Consider the following 19927-nt stretch of genomic DNA (forward strand, 5'->3'; position numbering starts at 1 on the left):
GTCTTATCATTTGTTGGAGATGGCAAAAATGATGGCATTGGTGTTCCTCCCATTATAAAGTTTGCTCCAGTTTACATCTATTTGCTCTGTCACAGAATAGGTCCCAGCGTTTTAAGGGGGTCTCACTGTGGGAAAAGAATAATAAGAGTTAAGACAGTTTGGGTTGTCTGAAATTTGGATTGGTGAAAAGGGGAAGGGACAATGGTACAATTTCAAGGCCTGTGGCTTTCATGCTTATTCCCTGCCCACCCCCCACCCCACACACCCCCCACCCCTGCGCCCCACTTAAAGTGATGCTGGGCTGTGGTGAAAAATATTTCTGGAAAAAACTCTAGTCACATCCCTTACAAATAAGTAGAGGAGGGATGGTGCCACACTGTCTCTGGGGTAGAAGAAGGGAAAGGTGCTTCCCAGGACACACACATGCCACCGGAGTTGAAATAGTTCATATTGCTTCCGAGATGACGGGGGTGGGGCGGATTTATAATGCAACTGAAGCTTTCTTGTTTCACGCCCCAAACGTTAGCTTGTGTTGTTACTCTACCCAAGTGGAGACTTGAACTTAAAAGTGAGGGAGCCTGAAGGCTGTTAACCCTTGCAGAAAGAATCCCTTTTCCACCCGGCAGAGAACACTTTAAAAATAGAGATATAGGGATCCTACTAACAGTAGTGACTGATAACATCAAATAACTGGTAATTAGTGAAGAAAAGACAAGACTTGTGGAGTAGCTCCTGGTGTTTATACTCACTTTCAAGTTCTCTGCAACACTCTTGTACCCGAGAATCTTGGTCTTAATTTCCTGGCTCAAAAAGTTGCATTAATACATCTGACAAAGAGAAGTCTTTTATACAGAATTCCAAGTGGAACTCCTCACTATCGATTCCCGGACCTCTTCTAAAAGGAGTCTGTCTCCCAGGTGGAGAAGTTGATGCTGCTTTGGAACACACGAGGGCAGTTTGTTTGGGGGCTGCTGCTGCTACTGCTAAGTCACTTCAGTCATGTCCAACTCTGTGTGACCCCATAGACGGCAGCCCAACAGGCTCTCCTGCCCCTGGGATTCTCCAGGCAAGAACACTGGAGTGGGTTGCCATTTCCTTCTCCAATACATGAAAGTGAAAAAGTGAAAGTGAAGTCGTTCAGTCATGTCCGACTCTTAGCGACCCCATGGACTGCAGCCTACCAGGCTCCTCTGCCCATGGGATTTTCCACGCAAGAGTACTGGAGTGGGGTGCCATTGCCTTCTGTAGGGCCATATCATGGTTTGCCAACAGGCTGTTTAAACCAGATCAGTTGTTCTGACTGGGCAGGGGACTGATAAGGGAGTTGTACGGAACTGTCACTGCTGCTGTGACCTGGCTTCTCTGTCAACGTCATAAGCCCACGCTCTCAGGCCTCATTCTCCATCCCTATTCAACCACCACCACCATCCCCATAAGATCATCGACTACACTGAGAAAAACCTCCAGTAGCCAGAGCCCTCCTGACCACTTCAAATCTCTCTATCCTGCCTTTCTTCTCCTGAAGCAATAAATATCCTGGCTCATTTAACATCAAGCTCATTCTCTCCAACAACCTCTGGAACCTTCCTTATCTCTCTATGGATTTTTCACTTATTTCTTTCATTAAGATTTTCCCCTCACATCTTCAAAAAACTATAGATGTCCTTTCATTCCCTTTTATTTAAGTTTGGGTTGCTAGTTTTTCTCTTCCCCCTATTCCAGAATTCACCAGCTTAAAATCTATACTGCCTCTATTTCTAAGTATTCATTTCCTATCACTAACCTCCCTAGTATCTATTCTCTGATGATCAGAAATGACTGAACAATATCCATGGATAGAGCACTCTACTGGGCAGGCACAGTTTATGGAATGTGGGCCAAAAGATAACCAATATTTAAAGGGAAGCTCAGTTTTCAAATGGCCATTCTTTGTGTTCCATTGTGCAGCATTAAGTCTTTATACAGACAAGAGAGAGGAGGTTTTTCTCAATGTTCTTTCCCTGAGAATTGAGAGTCTCAATAGAGCATCTTTACTGAACATCGATACTTTATGCACCATTGAATCTGATATCACAAAGCCCAGTTTCAGAGCAACTTGCTCAATAATCTAAATCAGCTACAAAGTAACTTCATGGACTTAGATGAAATGAAGTAGGTAGAATCTTGATAAGCCTCTTTGTATCCCTCATTTGTCACTTACAGGGAAGAGGTCTTCAACTATTCTTACACATTGTGTTACTGGGGCTTCTGAGTGCTTACTGAATGACTTGCCTCCTGGGGTCCTTCTCAAGGAAATGATATGACTCCATGTTTCCTGGTGATCAGAGGAACTAACACATCTCCCCAAACTGCACAATTGAGGATGAATATTAGGCATTTGAATCAGAACTTTTAAAGATTTCTATTAGGGTCCGGCAGGCAATTTTAGGAGGAGATGTACAAAGAAAGAACTAAGAATGTAATGACTGTTGAGTGAAGGCCCAATATCTGAATCATTGCTATTAAGGGAAAAGAGACCAATGGTTATTGATGATGTCTAGATGATGTCTATTTTAAGACAATGTGTGGCCATCTTGAACATTCAAAATAGTCCCCAAGAAATAATAATTTAAAAAGAGGTACAAAAAGGAAAATCCCTCATCATCTCAGCAATCATCTCAAACTCTATGCTGATGAGTTAGCAAATAATGTTGCTTCTTTTCTTAGCCATAGTAAAGTAAATTATTTCTGGCAGCAAGCCTATGCATTATATGAAAGCTGTTTAATGAAAAATGAACATGTTTGGGGGTTTTTAGTAGCTTAATCTAGAAGTGTCAACTGACAAAGGAAATATGATACTTGAAAAAAGCTTATTAAACAGGTTTTGCTGTGGAATAGAGAACAACAAAATCTGAAGACCAAGATGGCATTATTAAAAGGGGAAGAACAGAGCATTCACAGTAGAATCAACAGGGAAGATTTTGTAAATAATAAGGCCTGACTTCTTCCAAAAAGATGCTGCTTCAATGAATCCAGAAGGGTCTAATCCTAGAAAACATTTTTTTGAGTCTCCTCAAAAGACTGTACTAAGTATCTAAGGTTGAGAACCACTGACATACAGGCATGAGAAATTGTTAAGATTTTTAAAATCAGACAGGTGAATATTTCAAGCAGTTTATATTATTAATGATGAAAGAAAGAGATCATTCTCCACTACCTGGTGTAAAAAACAATGCTTATGCTGGAAACAGGAATAATTACCTTGATGACCTTGGAAAAAAATGAAGATAACTTCATCAATGTAATTAAAGGCAAGGGACAAAATCCCTGTGGACTAAGAAATTTAACTTGGGGGGGGGGGAATAAAAGGAATTTAAGCTTTTTTATTTATTCAGCCAAAGCTATTGTATCTTCTTGGGGATCACCAGAAGGTAAGATTGGAAAAAGTTTAGATTACAAAATTTCTAACACCTTTTTGATTTCAGTGAGGTAGAAATGGATGGAAACCTATACTATGTTAGATACTTTCAAATCAATAGATATATTATCTTCTTAACTTGGCCTACCTTAATTCATCCCATATTTAAATTTAAATAATATTAGTCTTGTCTAGGTTTTGGGTTCTTTTTAAAGGATAGATGTATATAAGGCATTCTTGTTATTTGTTATTGAATGAGCACTATTTTAAAACTCATTCAGAGAATTTCTTCATGGAACTATTTAATTAATTCAAGACATTTTCCCCTAGGAAAGGACATATTAAACCCCATGTAAAGCACAGTTCTGTTTGATTAAAATAGTATTTAAAAATAATTTTAAAATAGTATTTTTAAAACTTAAGACATTTTGGTGGCCTATAACTAGTTTAGAAAATGTCATTATACAAAATAATAGGATAAAAATAAAGATGGAAATTAATATATTTTAATTTCATTTTAATTAACACAAATTAATTTGTGTTAACATCAAATAATTAACACAATGATTGAACTGTGTTCTTCAAAATTTATATATTGAAGTCCCAGTCCCTCAGAATGTGACCTTATTTGGAAATATGGTCCTAACAAAGGTAATGTGGTTAATTAAAATAAGGTCACTAGAGTGAGTGTTAATGGAAATGACTAGCATTCTTATAAAAAGAGGAAATTAGGAAAAATAAGATACAAACACAGTGAAACTGCCATGTGAAGATGAAGGAATACATCAGGGTTATTTGCTACAAGCCAGGGAAGAGCAGAGATTGTCAGCAACCACCAGGAGCGAGGTGAATGCCATGAAACTGACTCTTTCTTGCAGCCTTCAGAAAAATCAGTTTTGCTGACACCTGGATCTGACATTTCTAGCCTTCAGAACTGTGAGACAGTAAGTTTTGATTGTTTAATCCTCCAAAGTTTTTGGTACTTTGTTATGGATGTGTAGCAAGCAAATACAATATGATTAATTACCATAAGTGTAATAATGGTAATGATTAAGATGGTCGAATCTTGTATTTCCTGAGTTCATATATTTTAGATTAAGCTTTATGTTGAGTTATAATCTGTTATTGTTTTTGCAACCATCCTGAGAGATGATATTAGTCTCACTATAGAATTGTTTTTAGAGACGATTCCTGATAATGGTGCTGTCGGCAGTAGAGCAGTGATTCAACCACAGATCTGTCGGATCTTAAAGTCCCAGTTCAGCACTCTGCTCTGACAGCAGTTGAAGAGACCATATGACTGAGTTTAGTGAGTGGGGAGCATATTGTCTATTAATGAAATAGATTTCATGAGGATGATGTAGTTGTTTTAGCGTTTGGAATTAAGGAATGAACTGAAAATTTAGGGGCAACTTGGAGAACAAAGCTTATTCTTTATGAGCATAGTAACCTGAGCCAAACTCTCACATTGGAAATATTTGGGGATGAAAGAGTAGAATTCTCAGGAATTGTTTTTTTTAAAAAAACTTCTTGAGATGGTGAAAGTAACCTCTTCCACAGTATCCTGAACCCCAAAAGAAATAGTTGTCATTAAATTTTCTGTCAGTTTGGAACCTGTGGAGGTCTCTGATAAGGAGAGTGATATAACTCAATGGTACTGAAAAAGGTGGGCTTCCTAGATGGCTCAGTGGGTAAAGAATCTGCCTGCAATGCAGGAAAGCCAGGAGACTTGGGTTTGACCCCTGGGTCAGGAAAATCTCCTAGAGGAGGACACAGCAACCCACTCCAGTATTCTTGCCTGGAGAATCCCATGGACAGAGGACCCTGGCAGGCTACCATCCATGAGGTCACTGAGAGTTGGACACAACTGAGCATGGGAATGAAAGGATTTACTTTCTTGGAAATTTAATGTTGCTACTGGGAGAGGAAATTTTCAGACATAGCAGTCTGTCTTCCAACATGTACTATCTTTTCTTTATGTGGCATACCATGAGAAGGTCATCTTTGAAGGCAGGAAAATGGACTACAGCAGTGGTTCTCAAACATGTGCTCAGTCATGTCTGACTCTTTGAGACCCTATGGACTGTAGATAGCCTGCCAGGCTCCTCTGTCCATGGGGATTCTCCAGGCAAGAATACTGGAGTGGGTTGCCATGTCCTTCTCCAGGGGATCTTCCCAACCCACGGAAGCAAACCCAGGTCTCCCGCATTGCAGTCAGATTCTTTACCGACTGAGCCACCAGGGATTAACCAGCATCCAAATGACCTGGAGGCTTATTGAAACATATTTCTGATTCAGTAGGTCTGGGGTGGTGCCTTGAAATGTAAATTTCCTGCAAGTTCCTGCTGCTGCCGCTGACAAGTCGCTTCAGTCGCATCCGACTCTGTGCGACCCCAGAGATGGCAGCCCACCAGGCTCCCCCGTCCCTGGGATTCTCCAGGCAAGAACACTGGAGTCGGTCGCCATTTCCTTCTCCAATGCATGAAAGTGAAAAGTCAAAGTGAAGGCGCTCAGTCGTGTCCGACTCCCAGCGACCCCATGGACTGTAGCCTACCAGGCTCCTCCATCCATGGGATTTTCCAGGCAAGAGTACTGGAGTGGGTTGCCATTGCCTTCTCCCCTGCAAGTTCCTAGGTGATGTTAACACTAGTGAAAGGTTGTTGTTGAATCATACGAAGACACCGGGATTCTTGGCCCCCGGAGGAGAAGAATTCAATCCGGGGCCAGAGATGAGGCTTGATCGCTCAGAGCTTTTGTGTAATAAAGTTTTATTAAAGTATAAAGGAGATAGAGAAATCTTCTGACATAAGCATCAGAAGGGGGCAGAAAGAGTACCCGCTTGCTAGTGTTAACAATGAAGTTATATAATCCAAAGAATATCTGGAGGTTGTAAAGACCTCATCAGACCTACTCCCATAATTTACATTTTAAGATAATACTGTCCTCAGGCAAGATACATCCTTGTAAAGACCAGTTCTACTCCCATAATTAACATTTTAAGACAACAACCGATTGTTGACAAAGCTGAGCCTTTTCTCTTGATGCCTTGTAACCACAATCTGCCAGAAAGTTTAAGAAATCTGAGGCTCACGAACAAGCTTCCTCTGTCTCAGCACAGAGCAAAATATCATCTACATATTGTAACACCACTGCTTCAGAGCTATTAAAGTTTTGTAGATCCCGTGACAAACTTTGTCCAAATAAGTGAGGACTGTCACGAAATCCCTGGGGCAAAACTGTCCAGGTTAACTGAGAAGCTGGCTGTGTAGGGTCTTCAAAGGCAAATAGAAATTAACTTTCTTCCGCCAAAGGCGCTGAATAGAAGGCATCTTTTAAATCGACTACTGAGAAATATTTGGCTCGTTCAGGAATTTCAGACAATAGAGTATAAGGATTAGGCACCACGGGGTGTAAAGGAACTACAGCCTCATTTATTATTCATAAATCTTGAACTAGTCTCCATTTACCATTTGATTTCTTTATACCCAAAATAGGAGTGTTGCAAGGACTGTTACAGGGAATTAATAGTCCCTGCTCCTTTAAAATTTCAATGATGGGTTTTAACCCTTCCTTAACTTCAGGTTTCAGTGGATACTGCTTCTTACGTGGAAATACGTGTGGGTCTTTGAGCTTAAAAACTGCAGGAATAGCATTTTGTGCTCGACCCAGATTTTCCATCAGCCCATACTCTAGGATTTACATTTTGTTCAACTAAAGGGAGAGAAAGGAAGGGCTCCATATTCATGAAAACAGAGGCATGGACCTTGCTCAGTATGTCCCTTCCCAAAAGGGGTGAGGGAGATTCTGGCACAATCAGAAACTCGTGTGAAAACAGCACAGAATCCCAGTTGCAAGATAAAGAATAACTGAAATAATACCTTTTGGCTCGTCCAGACAGTCCAATTACAGAAGCGGATCGGGAAGAAAGTGGGCCAGGGGCTTCAGTAAGCACAGAATAAGTTGCCCCAGTATCTAAAAGGAAATCGACAGATTGGCCCCCACAGTTATTAATACCCGGGTTCCTCAGGTGTAATTAGGACGGGAGCTTGTGTGGGGACCCCCAGGCACCTTCAGTCCTGATTGTCTTGAGAGTCCGACCCCAGAGACCTATGCCTCCGGGGGCAGTCTCTCTTCCAGTGTGGTCTTTTGCAGACCGGACATGGAGCCGGGGGCGGCTTAGATGCCTGAGGGCCATCCCGCTTGAGATGCCCCTCCTTTCCACAGTAATAGCAAACACATCCCTTTTCACCTGGGCCCCTCTGGGCATTTTTCTTAGGCTGTTTAAGAACGTTTTTCATAGCCTTTGCGCTCTTTCTTTTCCTCATATTCCCTACCATAATAGACTGTCTGAGCCAGTGTAACAGAGTATCTAAAGACTGATTTGGTCCATACGCCCGTTTTAATAGCTTAAGGCGGATATCTGGAGCTGACTGAGTGAGAAATCTATCCTTTAAGATCACTTTCCCCTCTTCTCTTTCAGGATCAATCTCAGTGAATCTGTAAGGGCTTCTCTCAGTCTATCTAGGAATTTACCAGGAGCTTCCTTCTCCTCCTGTTCTATGTCTGCCAATTTGCCATAGTTTAAAGGCTTAGAATGTGCCTGCCTAAGTCCTTCAAGAATACATCTAACAAAATGACTCTGATCCCATCTTCCTTTAGCTGTGTTGTAGTCCCAGTCTGGTTCTATAGTTGGGACCACCTGATTCCCAGTGGGGAGGGCCGCTATCTCGTTCTCCCTCTTCCCTACTGATTCATTACCAAGCCATTCATCTCCATAAGCAACCGCTTTTCCCAAAACTGGAGTCTTTGACTCGGGAGTCAGCGTTTGTCCCAAGATATACATCACATCCTTCCAAGTGAGGTCATAAAGCAGAGTAACACCTTTAAAAGCTCTAATATATTTTTCTGGGTCCTCTAAATAGTCTCCCAGATCCTCCTTGATTCTTTGTATTTCTTGATAAGAGAAAGGCTTATTAACTCTCACAGACTGATAATTTCTCCCAGTGGGTGTTTCATGAAGAGGCAACAGCTTGTGTGGCTGTTCCTCAGTCTCTCTGGCTGCTCTGCACGTATGATCCCAGGGATAGATTGGAGAAACCTGTTTTTCCTCTTCTCTTTGTCTCTTGTCCTCCATCTCATCTCTTACCTCGATGGTCTGAGTTTCTACCGAAACCAGAGTAGTCTGAGGTCGTACTGAGACAGGAGTTGTTTGGACCTCCATGTGGGCAGTTTGAATCCCAGTTTGGATTTCCACTGAGACCAAGGCAACCCTTCTGAGGGGGGTTCTCTGGCTTTCAGTTTGCTCAACTTGGAGCCCCAGGTATGGGGGCAAAGTAGGAGGACAGGAGGGAACTGAAGGTTTCACGCCCAAATCTATACCCTTAGGACATAAGTCTGGCGTATTTCGCAGAGAGAAAAAGGGCAACACATATGCTACTTCTACCCATTTCCCTTGTTCCTTACAGAACTGGTCTAATTGTAGAACAGTATTATACTTAAGAGACCCTCCAACTGGCCATCGTTCTGTCCTCCAATGGATACCGTGGCCATGCAGTATCACATAGGAAGACCAGGTGTGTCTTCTTTAAGCCCTGGGCATCAAATCTATCCGTTTTTCAGGATACAGTTCGAAGGAGTGAGGCTGGAATTGTTAGTTCCCATCTGTAAGAGAGAAAAAAAGTGACCAGTGCCATTTTTCTACCGGAGGTGTCCCTCCCTGCTCTAGATGGGGGTGTAGACAGACGTTACACGAAAAGCTTTTCCTTCCTGGTCGGACTTAGTCTGTCCCTTACCGACGCAGGCACAGTCCACGTCCCTCCCGGTTCTAACACTGAGATGGGGTGGGGATGTACCAGGGGTAGACCTGATAGCATCCCTACTTGACGTCCAGCTCTTCACCTTTAACCTTGTTTGCCTCTGATGTCACCCGGGGTGAATCAGAGTAACCTTCCGGAATGCCTCCCAAGCTAAGACTACTAGGGGAAACATTCATCATCTGAGTGCCTGTGCACGACCCTGAGTATTTCCTGACCACAATAAGACCGACACGAACATAAAACTGAGATGTTCTTTCCAAGCATCACCACACCAGTATAATAGCCTCCTCTGATCCACTAAGAGCCGGCGTTAACAAAGAAAAAAAAAAAAAAAAAAAACCCATCGCAGTCCCAATCTGAGTAACCTTTAACCTCAGAGATGTTCTGGGAGCTAGAGTTCCATCTAGCTTCCGAATTTTCGATTCCTAGTGAGGCTAGGCGCTTTCTTGACTACCAATTCAAGTTTGGGACCTAAGCCACAGTATACAATAACAGTATAGATCACAAGTCCCTTGAAAGTCTATGATCCAATAGATTAGGTTAGTACTTCTAATTCCCAAGGAGTTATGAAATGGTCAAAGAGACCAAAAAGTTTGACCGAGAAAGGAGAATTCGGTCCACATGCTTTGCCCGTTTCTGGTCGGTTCCCGAAGGAGACATTGGGTGCCTCTTGGCATTGGCAGGTCGGTATAACGCCCTGACAGGTTTCTGCCATGAGCCGTATGAGATCACCGTGGAACCGCAGAGCAGGGCTCCTTACTTGCTTCACGCAGGGCCTGTCATTCATTCACACAAGCACACAGTAGAGTTAGTAAAGCACAGCAGAAAACGTGTTCGCTAAAAGAACAAAGAACTAAAGCTCCAAGCATCCTTACCTTGTCCTGAAGGATCCTGGATGAGCCCCCAAGATGAAAGGTTGTTGTTGAATCACGCGAAGACACCGGGATTCTTGGCCCCTGGAGGAGAAGAATTCAATCCAGGGCCCAGAGACGAGGCTTGATCGCTCAGAGCTTTTGTGTAATAAAGTTTTATTAAAGTATAAAGGAGATAGAGAAATCTTCTGACATAGGCATCAGAAGGGGGCAGAAAGAGCACCTGCTTGCTAGTGTTAACAATGAAGTTATATACTCCAAAGAATGTCTGGAGGTTGTAAAGACCTCCCATAATTTACATTTTAAGATAACAGAATTAGCCAGAAGGTTTAATCCAGAGACTGTCCTCAGGCAGGATGCCTTATTGTTATATAATCCTAAGGAATGTAGAAAAAGAAAAAAAAGTTTGTCCTTTCTTCCTCCTTGAGAATCCCAGACCCCTCTCTTCTTGGGGACCCCTAGACTCCTTATCAACCTGCCTAGGAAATGACTCTCTCACTAGTACTTGGCTGGGGTATCAAGTTGTGAGAGTCACTGCACTCAGTGAGTACTTTCTAACCATCGTAAGTCATGCTTACATGCCGTGAAAATCCACCTGTCCTGGGACAGGCTTCTTTATGTGTTCTGCTGGATAGTATTGCTGGGTTATAACTAAGGGAAAATACAACTTACTCTTGGCACCCAAGGGGAATCAACCGCTTCTTACTTGGTAGGCCCTGATCATGTCCAGTTTTTATCTGTGCTATCCATGTGGTCTCGCCTCTGTTTCTTATTCTTCACAAGAATCTATATTTGCTCAAAATTTAAACTAATTTAGTCATCTTCCTCAGCAGAGGTTTTTCACTGTTCCTCCTCCAGTTTTCCTTTTACATATATATGTATTTAATTTATATTTGGAAGCATCCTCCTCTTTTAAGTAAGAATATAGGTAAGCTCAGTCTAATTCTGTACTCCAATGAAGTAATTAGGTATAGCCATGTAGTGTTTAATGATACAGTGTTTGTAATGATCAATGACACTTGGGCCCTTAATTCAGGATTACATAGCAGAAAGTATTTTGTGAATATCTGAAAGTGGATTTTATTTTGTGAGAAAGAAAGTAAAATACTTTTCAAAACATTGAACTAACATAATTTAAGATTATTGAGTGCACTACCCTGGGTTGGGAAGATCCCTGGAGAAGGAAATGGCAGCCCACTCCAGTGTTCTTGCCTGGGAAATCCCATGGACAGAGAAGCCTGGCAGGCTGCAGTCCCTGGGGTCACAGGGACTATGACCCTGGTAGTTAACACAGGGTGGTTAACACAGGGTGGTTAACACAGGGTGTTTTCTATGGTGGTTAACACACACCATAGAAAACCCTTTGTAATACTATTTGTATAACTAAAGACAGTCTAGTATGTTTTTGAAAATTACTGAACAACAGTTTTTTTGGTCACTAGTATCGCTGCAAGATGTAGTTTTGCAGGTGTGACCATAAAGAGTATCTTTTAATCTGCTTTTTTAAAGCTCCCAACAAATTTTAAAGATTAGTTTTTGATCACAAATTATTTTATTTGTAAAGGATGAAGAAACACTGTATGTTCCTAGGAATAGTGATATGGTTCATTATCTAATTTAACACAAACACAGGTTCATTCTCTGAATTAAATTCTTGGGAGAGTCTCTTAAACAATGCCTTGGTATAATATTGAAAAACAATGCCAACTACCTTTTTGCCACGTTTCATGTTTTCAATAGTGTTATTTAAAATATATAATTACCAGTAATAAGCTGGCTTGAACTAAGTACACGTTTTCTATGGAAATTTAAATTTTATCTAGTTAATAGAATACATCCTTAAACACTCTGAATGTTAAGTTGAAGTTCCTGGAGTTTGTGAAGTAAAATAATGGCCACTAATATCTATGTGCAGGTTGAGCTGGAAACTCAAGAATCTTCAGGAATAAAGGTTAATTAGCTTGTATAATAGCTATTAACATGTAATAATTAGGATTTGGATTATGAATATAAGAACAGATGCTTTTGTATGAATGAGAGAGCTGCTTTTTTCTTGTTGTTAATTAATTATTGTTTTGGCTGCGCTGGGTCTTAGTTGTGGCCTTCTGGATCTTTCATTGCAATGCCCGGGCTTCTCTCTAGTTGTGGCCCAGGGACTCAAGAGCGCATAGGTTCAGTAGCAGCATCAACCAGAGACAGGTGGGATCTTAGTTCCTGGACCAAGGGACAGAATTCATGGCCGCTGCATTGTGAGTGGGAAGTCACTGAGAGAGTTAGTTTAATAACAAATTTGTATGACTACGTGACTGGTTCTTTGGGAATAAAAAGGAGAGAAAAATCTAAAATTGTTTTTTATGATTAGATGTACAGTTAAAGAATGAAAGAAGACTGTGGTTATAAATATTTTCAGAAAATAGAATAAGGAAATGGATAAGGACACTGGCAACAATGTATTTATGTCTCGCACAGCTGAGAACTTACATGTGCACATACCTTTGTATCCAAAGGTACATATATAATAATTATAACAATGCAATATGATAAATGATATTGTAGAACTGTGTTTAGAAAGTGCTAAGAGTTTCTCAGCTCAGAATACTGAGGAGTGTGTGTAGCAATAAACATCTAGAAAAATGGTATAGATGATCCTATTTGCAAAGCAAAAAAAAAAAATAAGACACAGCTGCAGAGAACAAATGTATGAATACAGAGGGAAAAGTAGGGTGAGAGGAACTGGGAGACTGGGGTTGACACACTATCAATACTATGTATAAAATTGATAACTAATGAGAACATACACTACTTAACTGCACTGTGGTGAACTGAATGGGTAGGAAGTCCAAAAAGCAGGGCATATATGTCATGTAAGGCTGATTCATTTTCTTGTAAGGCAGAAATGAACACAACATTGTAAAGCAACTATACTCCAATAAAAACTAATTAAAAAGAAAAGAAAAAATAAGTGAGGACAATGATTAAGGAGGAAGAAATGGTCAGCAAGCTAAACATTACAAGGGATATACGGAAGGATCAAAACACATGGATATCTGATGAACAAAACAAACCAGAAATTGAGGCAGTCCTGAATCATACACAAAGATCACCTGTGAAAAGACATTAACTGAAGATCTGTTTAAAGAATGCCATTCTAATCAGCCCCACCACCATTCTCTCCCACCCCCACTCATCATGCAGACCAATTGGCAGCCAAGGGCATACCTGGAAGCCAAAAAATTAAACTGGTACTTCTCTCTAAGACAACAATCAAATTGACTCAGAAGATTAAGACTTCCCCTAGGGTGTTGGCACCCCTACATAAAGTGTTCCTCATTTACAGCAAGTCCATCTTAATGGTTAACTTTACACTAACAATGCCCACATCCAATTTTCTCATTTGTAGGCTCCACTTAACTAACCAGCTTTCACAATTCAGCTACCGCTTTAGGGTAAAGATTGTAGGAAATCAGTCCTATCTCTACAAAAAGAGAGTAATAGTGTATAGACTTAAAATTACAAAAGTTATATTGGTGTCATAATATTTAAATTCATAGACAATCAGTACAATCTTTTGAAAAGACATTCCAGTAAATGTTGCAGCAGGGACAATACTTGCCCAGTGGAAGGGATGGTGAAGTAACACAGTGAGACATAATAGATACTCATATTTCTGGCTGGACTCGAAATATCTAAAATGTTGAGGGGCCCACTTTAAGAAAAAAAGGATACACAGTGATGAATAAAGAGCGGCTGGGTCCTTGAACTGGACTTAAGCTTCAGTTAAATTGTCCTCTAGGTAGGGATGAAGAAACAAAGTGCAGTGAGAATAAAGGGCTTTAAAAATGTCCTGCTTCTTTGCTTGAAACAGTTTTTGGGATGGAGATGCACTAGAGAAGCCAGAGACATTTAGACCAGTTGGTGATGGAGTTGGTGATGGACAGGGAGGCCTGGCGTGCTGCGATTCATGGGGTTGCAAAGAGTCGGACGCGACTGAGCAACTGATCTGATCTGATCTGAATCCTATGTAAAATAGTTCCATTTTCCTCTAACACAACAAGCTGGTCTTGGCTCACTCTCACACTGATAGACATATATCAAGACATCTATTTCTTCCTTTTGTGTCTTTCAGTTCAGTTCAGTCACTCAGTCGTGTCCGACTCTTTGCGATCCCATGAATCGCAGCATGCCAGGCTCCCTGTCCATCACCAACTCCCAGAGTTCACTCAGACTCACGTCCATCGAGTCAGTGATGCCATCCAGCCATCTCATCCTCTGTCGTCCCCTTCTCCGCCTGCCCCCAATCCCTCCCAGCATCAGAGTCTTTTCCAGTGAGTCAACTCTTTGCATGAGGTGGCCAAAGGACTGGAGTTTCAGCTTTAGCATCATTCCTTCCAAAGAAATCCCAGGGCTGATCTCCTTCAGAATGGACTGGTTGGATCTCCTTGCAGTCCAAGGAACTCTCAAGAGTCTTATCCAACACCACAGTTCAAAAACATCAATTCTTTGGCACTCAGCTTTCTTCACAGTCTAACTCTCACATCCATACACGACCACAGGAAAAACCATAGCCTTAACTAGACGGACCTTTGTTGGCAAAGTAATGTCTCTGCTTTTCAATATGCTATCTAGGTTGGTCATAACTTTTCTTCCAAGGAGTAAGAGTCTTTTAATTTCATGGCTGCAGTCACCATCTGCAGTGATTTTGGAGGCCCCCCAAAAATAAAGTCTGACACTGTTTCCACTTTTTCCCCATCTATTTCCCATGAAGTGATGGGACCAGATGCCATGATCTTCATTTTCTGAATGTTGAGCTTTAAGCCAACTTTTTCACTCTCCACTTTCACCTTAATCAAGAGGTTTTTTAGTTCCTCTTCACTTTCTGCCATAAGGGTGGTGTCATCTGCATATCTGAGGTTATTGATATTTCTCCTGGCAATCTTGATTCCAGCTTGTGCTTCTTCCAGCCCAGCGTTTCTCATGATGTACTCTGCATATAAGTTAAATAAGCAGGGTGACAATATACAGCCTTGACATACTCCTTTTCCTATTTGGAACCAGTCTTTAGATACTAATTAATGAAATTTAGCATAACTGCAAGTTATGGAATTTGGGTATCTTCATACACCTTCTTAAAGCTTCCTCATTTTGGTGAATGTGAAAGGAAATCTCAACATGCTACCTTTCTCAAATTGAGACATAAATGATAAATTCTCCCCCTCTCTCCACCTATATTATTGTTTTTCATAAATGATAATTTTGATTTTTTTACTTCTTCATTTACAGCTAAGTCACCTAACCATGATGCATCAGTTACTTCAAATGATTTACCAATTATTCTACACTGGAGGTTCATCTTCTGCGTAATTGTTTAACTAGTAGTCCTGTTTGATCTTTAAGTCTGGTGCACAAATAAAGTTACATAAATGCAAATGTTCATATCTCTTAGAAGTAACAGATTATTAGTTTCAGTTATCTTACTATATAGGCAATGACATTCAAAATGCTCTTTTTCTCTGTTACAGAATTTATACACATGTTAAATTTATGTATATGATCCTATTTAATAATTGGTTATATGTTTCTTGAGGAGTCATATACTCTGTCTGGATGCTGTGGTTTGCACTGATATCTTATTTAATAATTCCAGCAACTCAATTGAAAAGCTATTTCTGCCTTGTAAAAGAAGTAAAATAAAGCACAGAGAAGTAACTCGTCAGAGGACATGTAGGTTGGCAGTGGTGGAGCTTGAGTGCAAAGTCTCTGCTCATTCTTTTTCAGGCCTGACCATATCATGTATGTTGATTTACCAGCATACCACACGTAGAGTGGATGATGAATAAATAATAACCCAGATAGTTAACGTTTGTGACTTCTTGTGCTTCTAGATAAAGAAGACATTTTTTATGGAGTGGGAGAATCAGACATTCAACCCTGACTTCATCTTGATGGGGATTTTTAATTACACGCCCACTCACATCTTTCTCTTCTCTCTGGTCCTGGGCATCTTCACAATGGCGCTCTTGGCAAACACTCTCATGGTCCTCGTCATCTATCTGGACACGCGGCTCCACACCCCCATGTACTTCCTCCTCAGCCAGCTCTCCCTCATGGACCTCATGGTCATCTGCACCACTGTACCCAAGATGGCCCACAGCTACCTGTCTGGCAGGAAGTCCATTTCTGTAGCAGGATGTGAAGCCCAGATCTTTTTCTATGTGTCCCTATTTGGTGCTGAGTGCTTCTTGTTGGCTGTCATGGCCTATGACCGCTATGTTGCCATTTGCTCTCCTCTTCAGTACCACAGTCTCATGAACTGGAAACTTTGTGGACTCCTGGCTGCCTCTTCATGGTTCCTTGGTGCCTTTGATGGGATTGTTGAGTTAGCTGCTACTTTGTCTTTCTCCTATTGTGGATCCCGAGAAATAGCTCAGTTCTTCTGTGATGTCCCAGCACTCCTGCATCTCTCATGCACGGATACTTCCACATTCGAAACACTTATTTTCATCTGTTGTGTAGTAATGCTCCTCCTCCCTTTGTCACTCATCATCATCTCCTACACACGTGTAATTATAACCGTTATTCGCATGAGTTCTGGGGAGGGTCGGCACAAGGCTTTCACCACCTGTACTTCACATCTTATTGTTGTGGGGATGTATTATGGAGCAGCTATGTTCATATATATGAGACCCAATTCTAATCGATCCCCAACCCAGGATAAAATGGTATCGACCTTCTACACCATTCTCACTCCCACGCTGAATCCCCTTATATACAGTCTCCGGAACAAAGATGTGGCCAAAGCATTCAGTAAGGTACTAGGGAAGAGGAAATTTAGAGAACAAATTGGATAATGGTTGCAGGGTTTTTTTTTCTTTCCTAACTCCTGTCTCTCTCTCTGGCAAGTTCATTTATTTAAATATAACAAGATTTAGCAACAAATGTACAAATGTATAATTTTTCTAAAATAGTCATCACAGTTGATGAACTCTGGGTACACATTTAGTTTATTGATATATTTTGCATTCATTGAATATTCATTGTGGTTTTAAATATACTCAATGAAGTTTTTGAGAAGTGAATGATTAAGTCAATAAACAGATATACTCCTATTAATAGAACTAAATAATAAAACTCTTTTAAATGCTTTCCCTTATTTTCACAAAACAGATTCTTATTGAAATTCTTATTCAATGATTTATGTACTGAGTTAAATACCACACTTGTCTATTTCATTTTGTCATTAGTTCTTTCAAAATATGACCTAACCAGAGAGTCATGGATATTTGCTCATTTACCAAAAAACTTATTCTATAATAAATACTACTTATTTTGGCCAAAAAGACTTTTTTCTTTTGTTTGACTTCTCTAATACACTGAGCATTTGTGTATCTGAAGATTTCTTATAGCGGAGCCACTTATTTCCAGAGTTTTGACAGATGATGCGGTATCATCAACCTATATTTTATAGGGTTTTTTTTGGTATCCTAAAAATCCACTATGGTATAATGAAATCCCAGGGCTGTGAGTCCTACACAGAAATTATGATCTATATCATATTTATGTACTGAACCATGATGGGAATATTGTTATTCTTCATATCAGAACATTACCCTTTGAATGTGTGTAGAAAAGTTTCCATGAATTTAGTAGTTATTGCAGTAAAGGTGTAATAATATTATTGTTACATAAGCTGCCTACTTTTTTCTTTGTTTTCCTGATGAACATGGATGGTAACTGAATGAAAATGTTGACTGGTCTTTGATTGCCTTGGTGGGAACCCCATCTCCCATTCTGAGACAATGTACATGGTCTTCCCAAAGGAATATACTCAAATCCAGTAGAAACTCTTCATCTTGGGACAGGTTACAGCACTCAAAGTGAAACACTTTTGTGTCCATAGAAGACCAGATTTCTATGATATTGGTTCTACCTGGGAAATTGGATAAACCTTATAAAGATTGGGATTTCATTATGGAACTTGCATATACTTCTTTAATCTAAACCTGATATTTGGAGTTGCTATACCTGATATTTGGAGTTGCTATAAAAAGATATATCTAAAAATAAGACACTGGTATTAATTTAGTTAAAAAGTAGGGCGGGGGGAAAGTTGTGGCTTCATTTATATGAGGGTGGAGTTGTGAGTCTTATGATTAGATATGTACTCTTACTACAGCCCTTCGTTGATCACCTTAAAACACTGAAACTGACAAGTAAATGGAAAAGGGGACTGTTGAGTTTTCCAAGAATGTGATGAGTATCACTGAGAGTGGATCCTTACAGAAATGATGACACCTACATGAAATATCCTTAAATATTTTTTAATTTTGAAAGAGAAATATTTCACAGTTCTTTCCCTAATAGTTAAGGAATTGTAGAATTTTTTCCCAAGATACAAAACAGGACAATGCCAAAATAGAATTCTTGACATGACATCTTTCCTGATTGAGGCTATAAGGTCACATGATCAAAATAAGTCTTTTAAACTTTCTTCTTTCTTTCATCTGTTTCTCTTTTTTAATATATATCTTTCTGAGATATCATATACTATTAATGAAAAATATATTATAGTTTTAATTTTTTTATATTGACTCCATGGAGGTTTGCTTTGCTTTAGAAAAAGTATCATAATTAATTTCTGCTTATATGTGAAGTGGCTACTACAACCTGTAAATTTCATTCATGTGAGCACAGTGTTATCATACTCTTAATTTCTGAAAGCCACAGAAATAGTTGGACCTTGTATACATGTAAACAAAGGTTTAAATTATGTACCAATGAGATGCTAAATCAGCTATGTATATTCAAATGGAAGTTGGCCTGGCTGCATATACTAAAGGCACTCAGTACTCTGCAAGAGTTATTGGAATCCATATCTTAAGAAGAATAAATGGAGAAGAGGGTGGTGGCACTATTTATTTCATATCTAATTTCACATCATGGTAGCTAACATTATTTGGGTGAAACTCTCTGGTACATATTATAATGATGAGTGATGAGCTGAGTTGTACAAACTCTCTGACTACCCTTCATGATGAAAAAAGGCAATAGACCCCAAGAAGGACTTCATTAAGTGTGTTTCTGGTCCAATAATCAGTTTCAGGACATACTGCTTCATCACCATCATCGAAGAGAAACTCTGACTGACCTCACAGATTCTAATCATGCTGAGTCACTTCAGTCATATCTGACTCTTTGTAACCCTTTGGACCATAACCACCAAGCTCCTCTGTCTGTGAGAATTTCCCACCAAGTATACTGGAGCAAGTTGCCATGCTTGGATGTTCTCTTTGTGATCCCTCCAGGGGATCTTCCAGGCTTAGGGATCCAACCCATGTCTCCTATGTCGCAGATTCTAAACGAACTTTTATTTGTACCAAAAGGTATGGATACTCTGCTGGGTGCAGGCAGTGGAACCCATAAGGAATAAGCTGAGGGCCACCACTGTTCCACTGAAAACCTGTATGGAGTCAAGTATTTGGATAGTTACAGACCCAGATAGTAAATATATCCAGGTTTCCAAGAAAAACGAATAAACACAGGAGAATACTTGCCCCTAGAGTAGCTCAAAAAACCCTGCTTTTCTCTGTTCCACTCCCTGGGCAGGAGTGCTGGTACTAGTAGGTCACTAATAAGGACAGGTACTGGGCTATGGTGAGACTACAGAGAACCTTAGCGTGAATGGGGAAAGGGTTAAATATCTCCTTTTCAGTATTTTTAGTGAGGGACAATAGATTCTGCCAGTAAACAGTTTTTTCTAGAGAGGATGTTAGATGGATGGTTTAGAACAAGAGTGCCTCTACATTTTCAGGGAATGCTTTCTCTCTCCTCCCCTTATGGCTTAT

The 19927-nt window shown here is 40.2% G+C and overlaps 1 protein-coding gene across 1 annotated transcript; it reads left to right on the forward strand.

Annotated features, from left to right (window-relative positions):
* The first annotated feature begins 15985 nt into the window (after positions 1-15985).
* OR2M17 (olfactory receptor family 2 subfamily M member 17) lies at positions 15986-16933 on the forward strand. The gene has a single exon (NM_001389965.1). It carries the CDS (start codon positions 15986-15988, stop codon positions 16931-16933), a length of 948 nt encoding a protein of 315 aa, NP_001376894.1.
* Positions 16934-19927: the final 2994 nt, after the last annotated feature.

The sequence above is a fragment of the Bos taurus genome, chromosome 23, assembly GCF_002263795.3.
Source record: "Bos taurus isolate L1 Dominette 01449 registration number 42190680 breed Hereford chromosome 23, ARS-UCD2.0, whole genome shotgun sequence".
Taxonomy (NCBI): Eukaryota; Metazoa; Chordata; class Mammalia; order Artiodactyla; family Bovidae; genus Bos; species Bos taurus.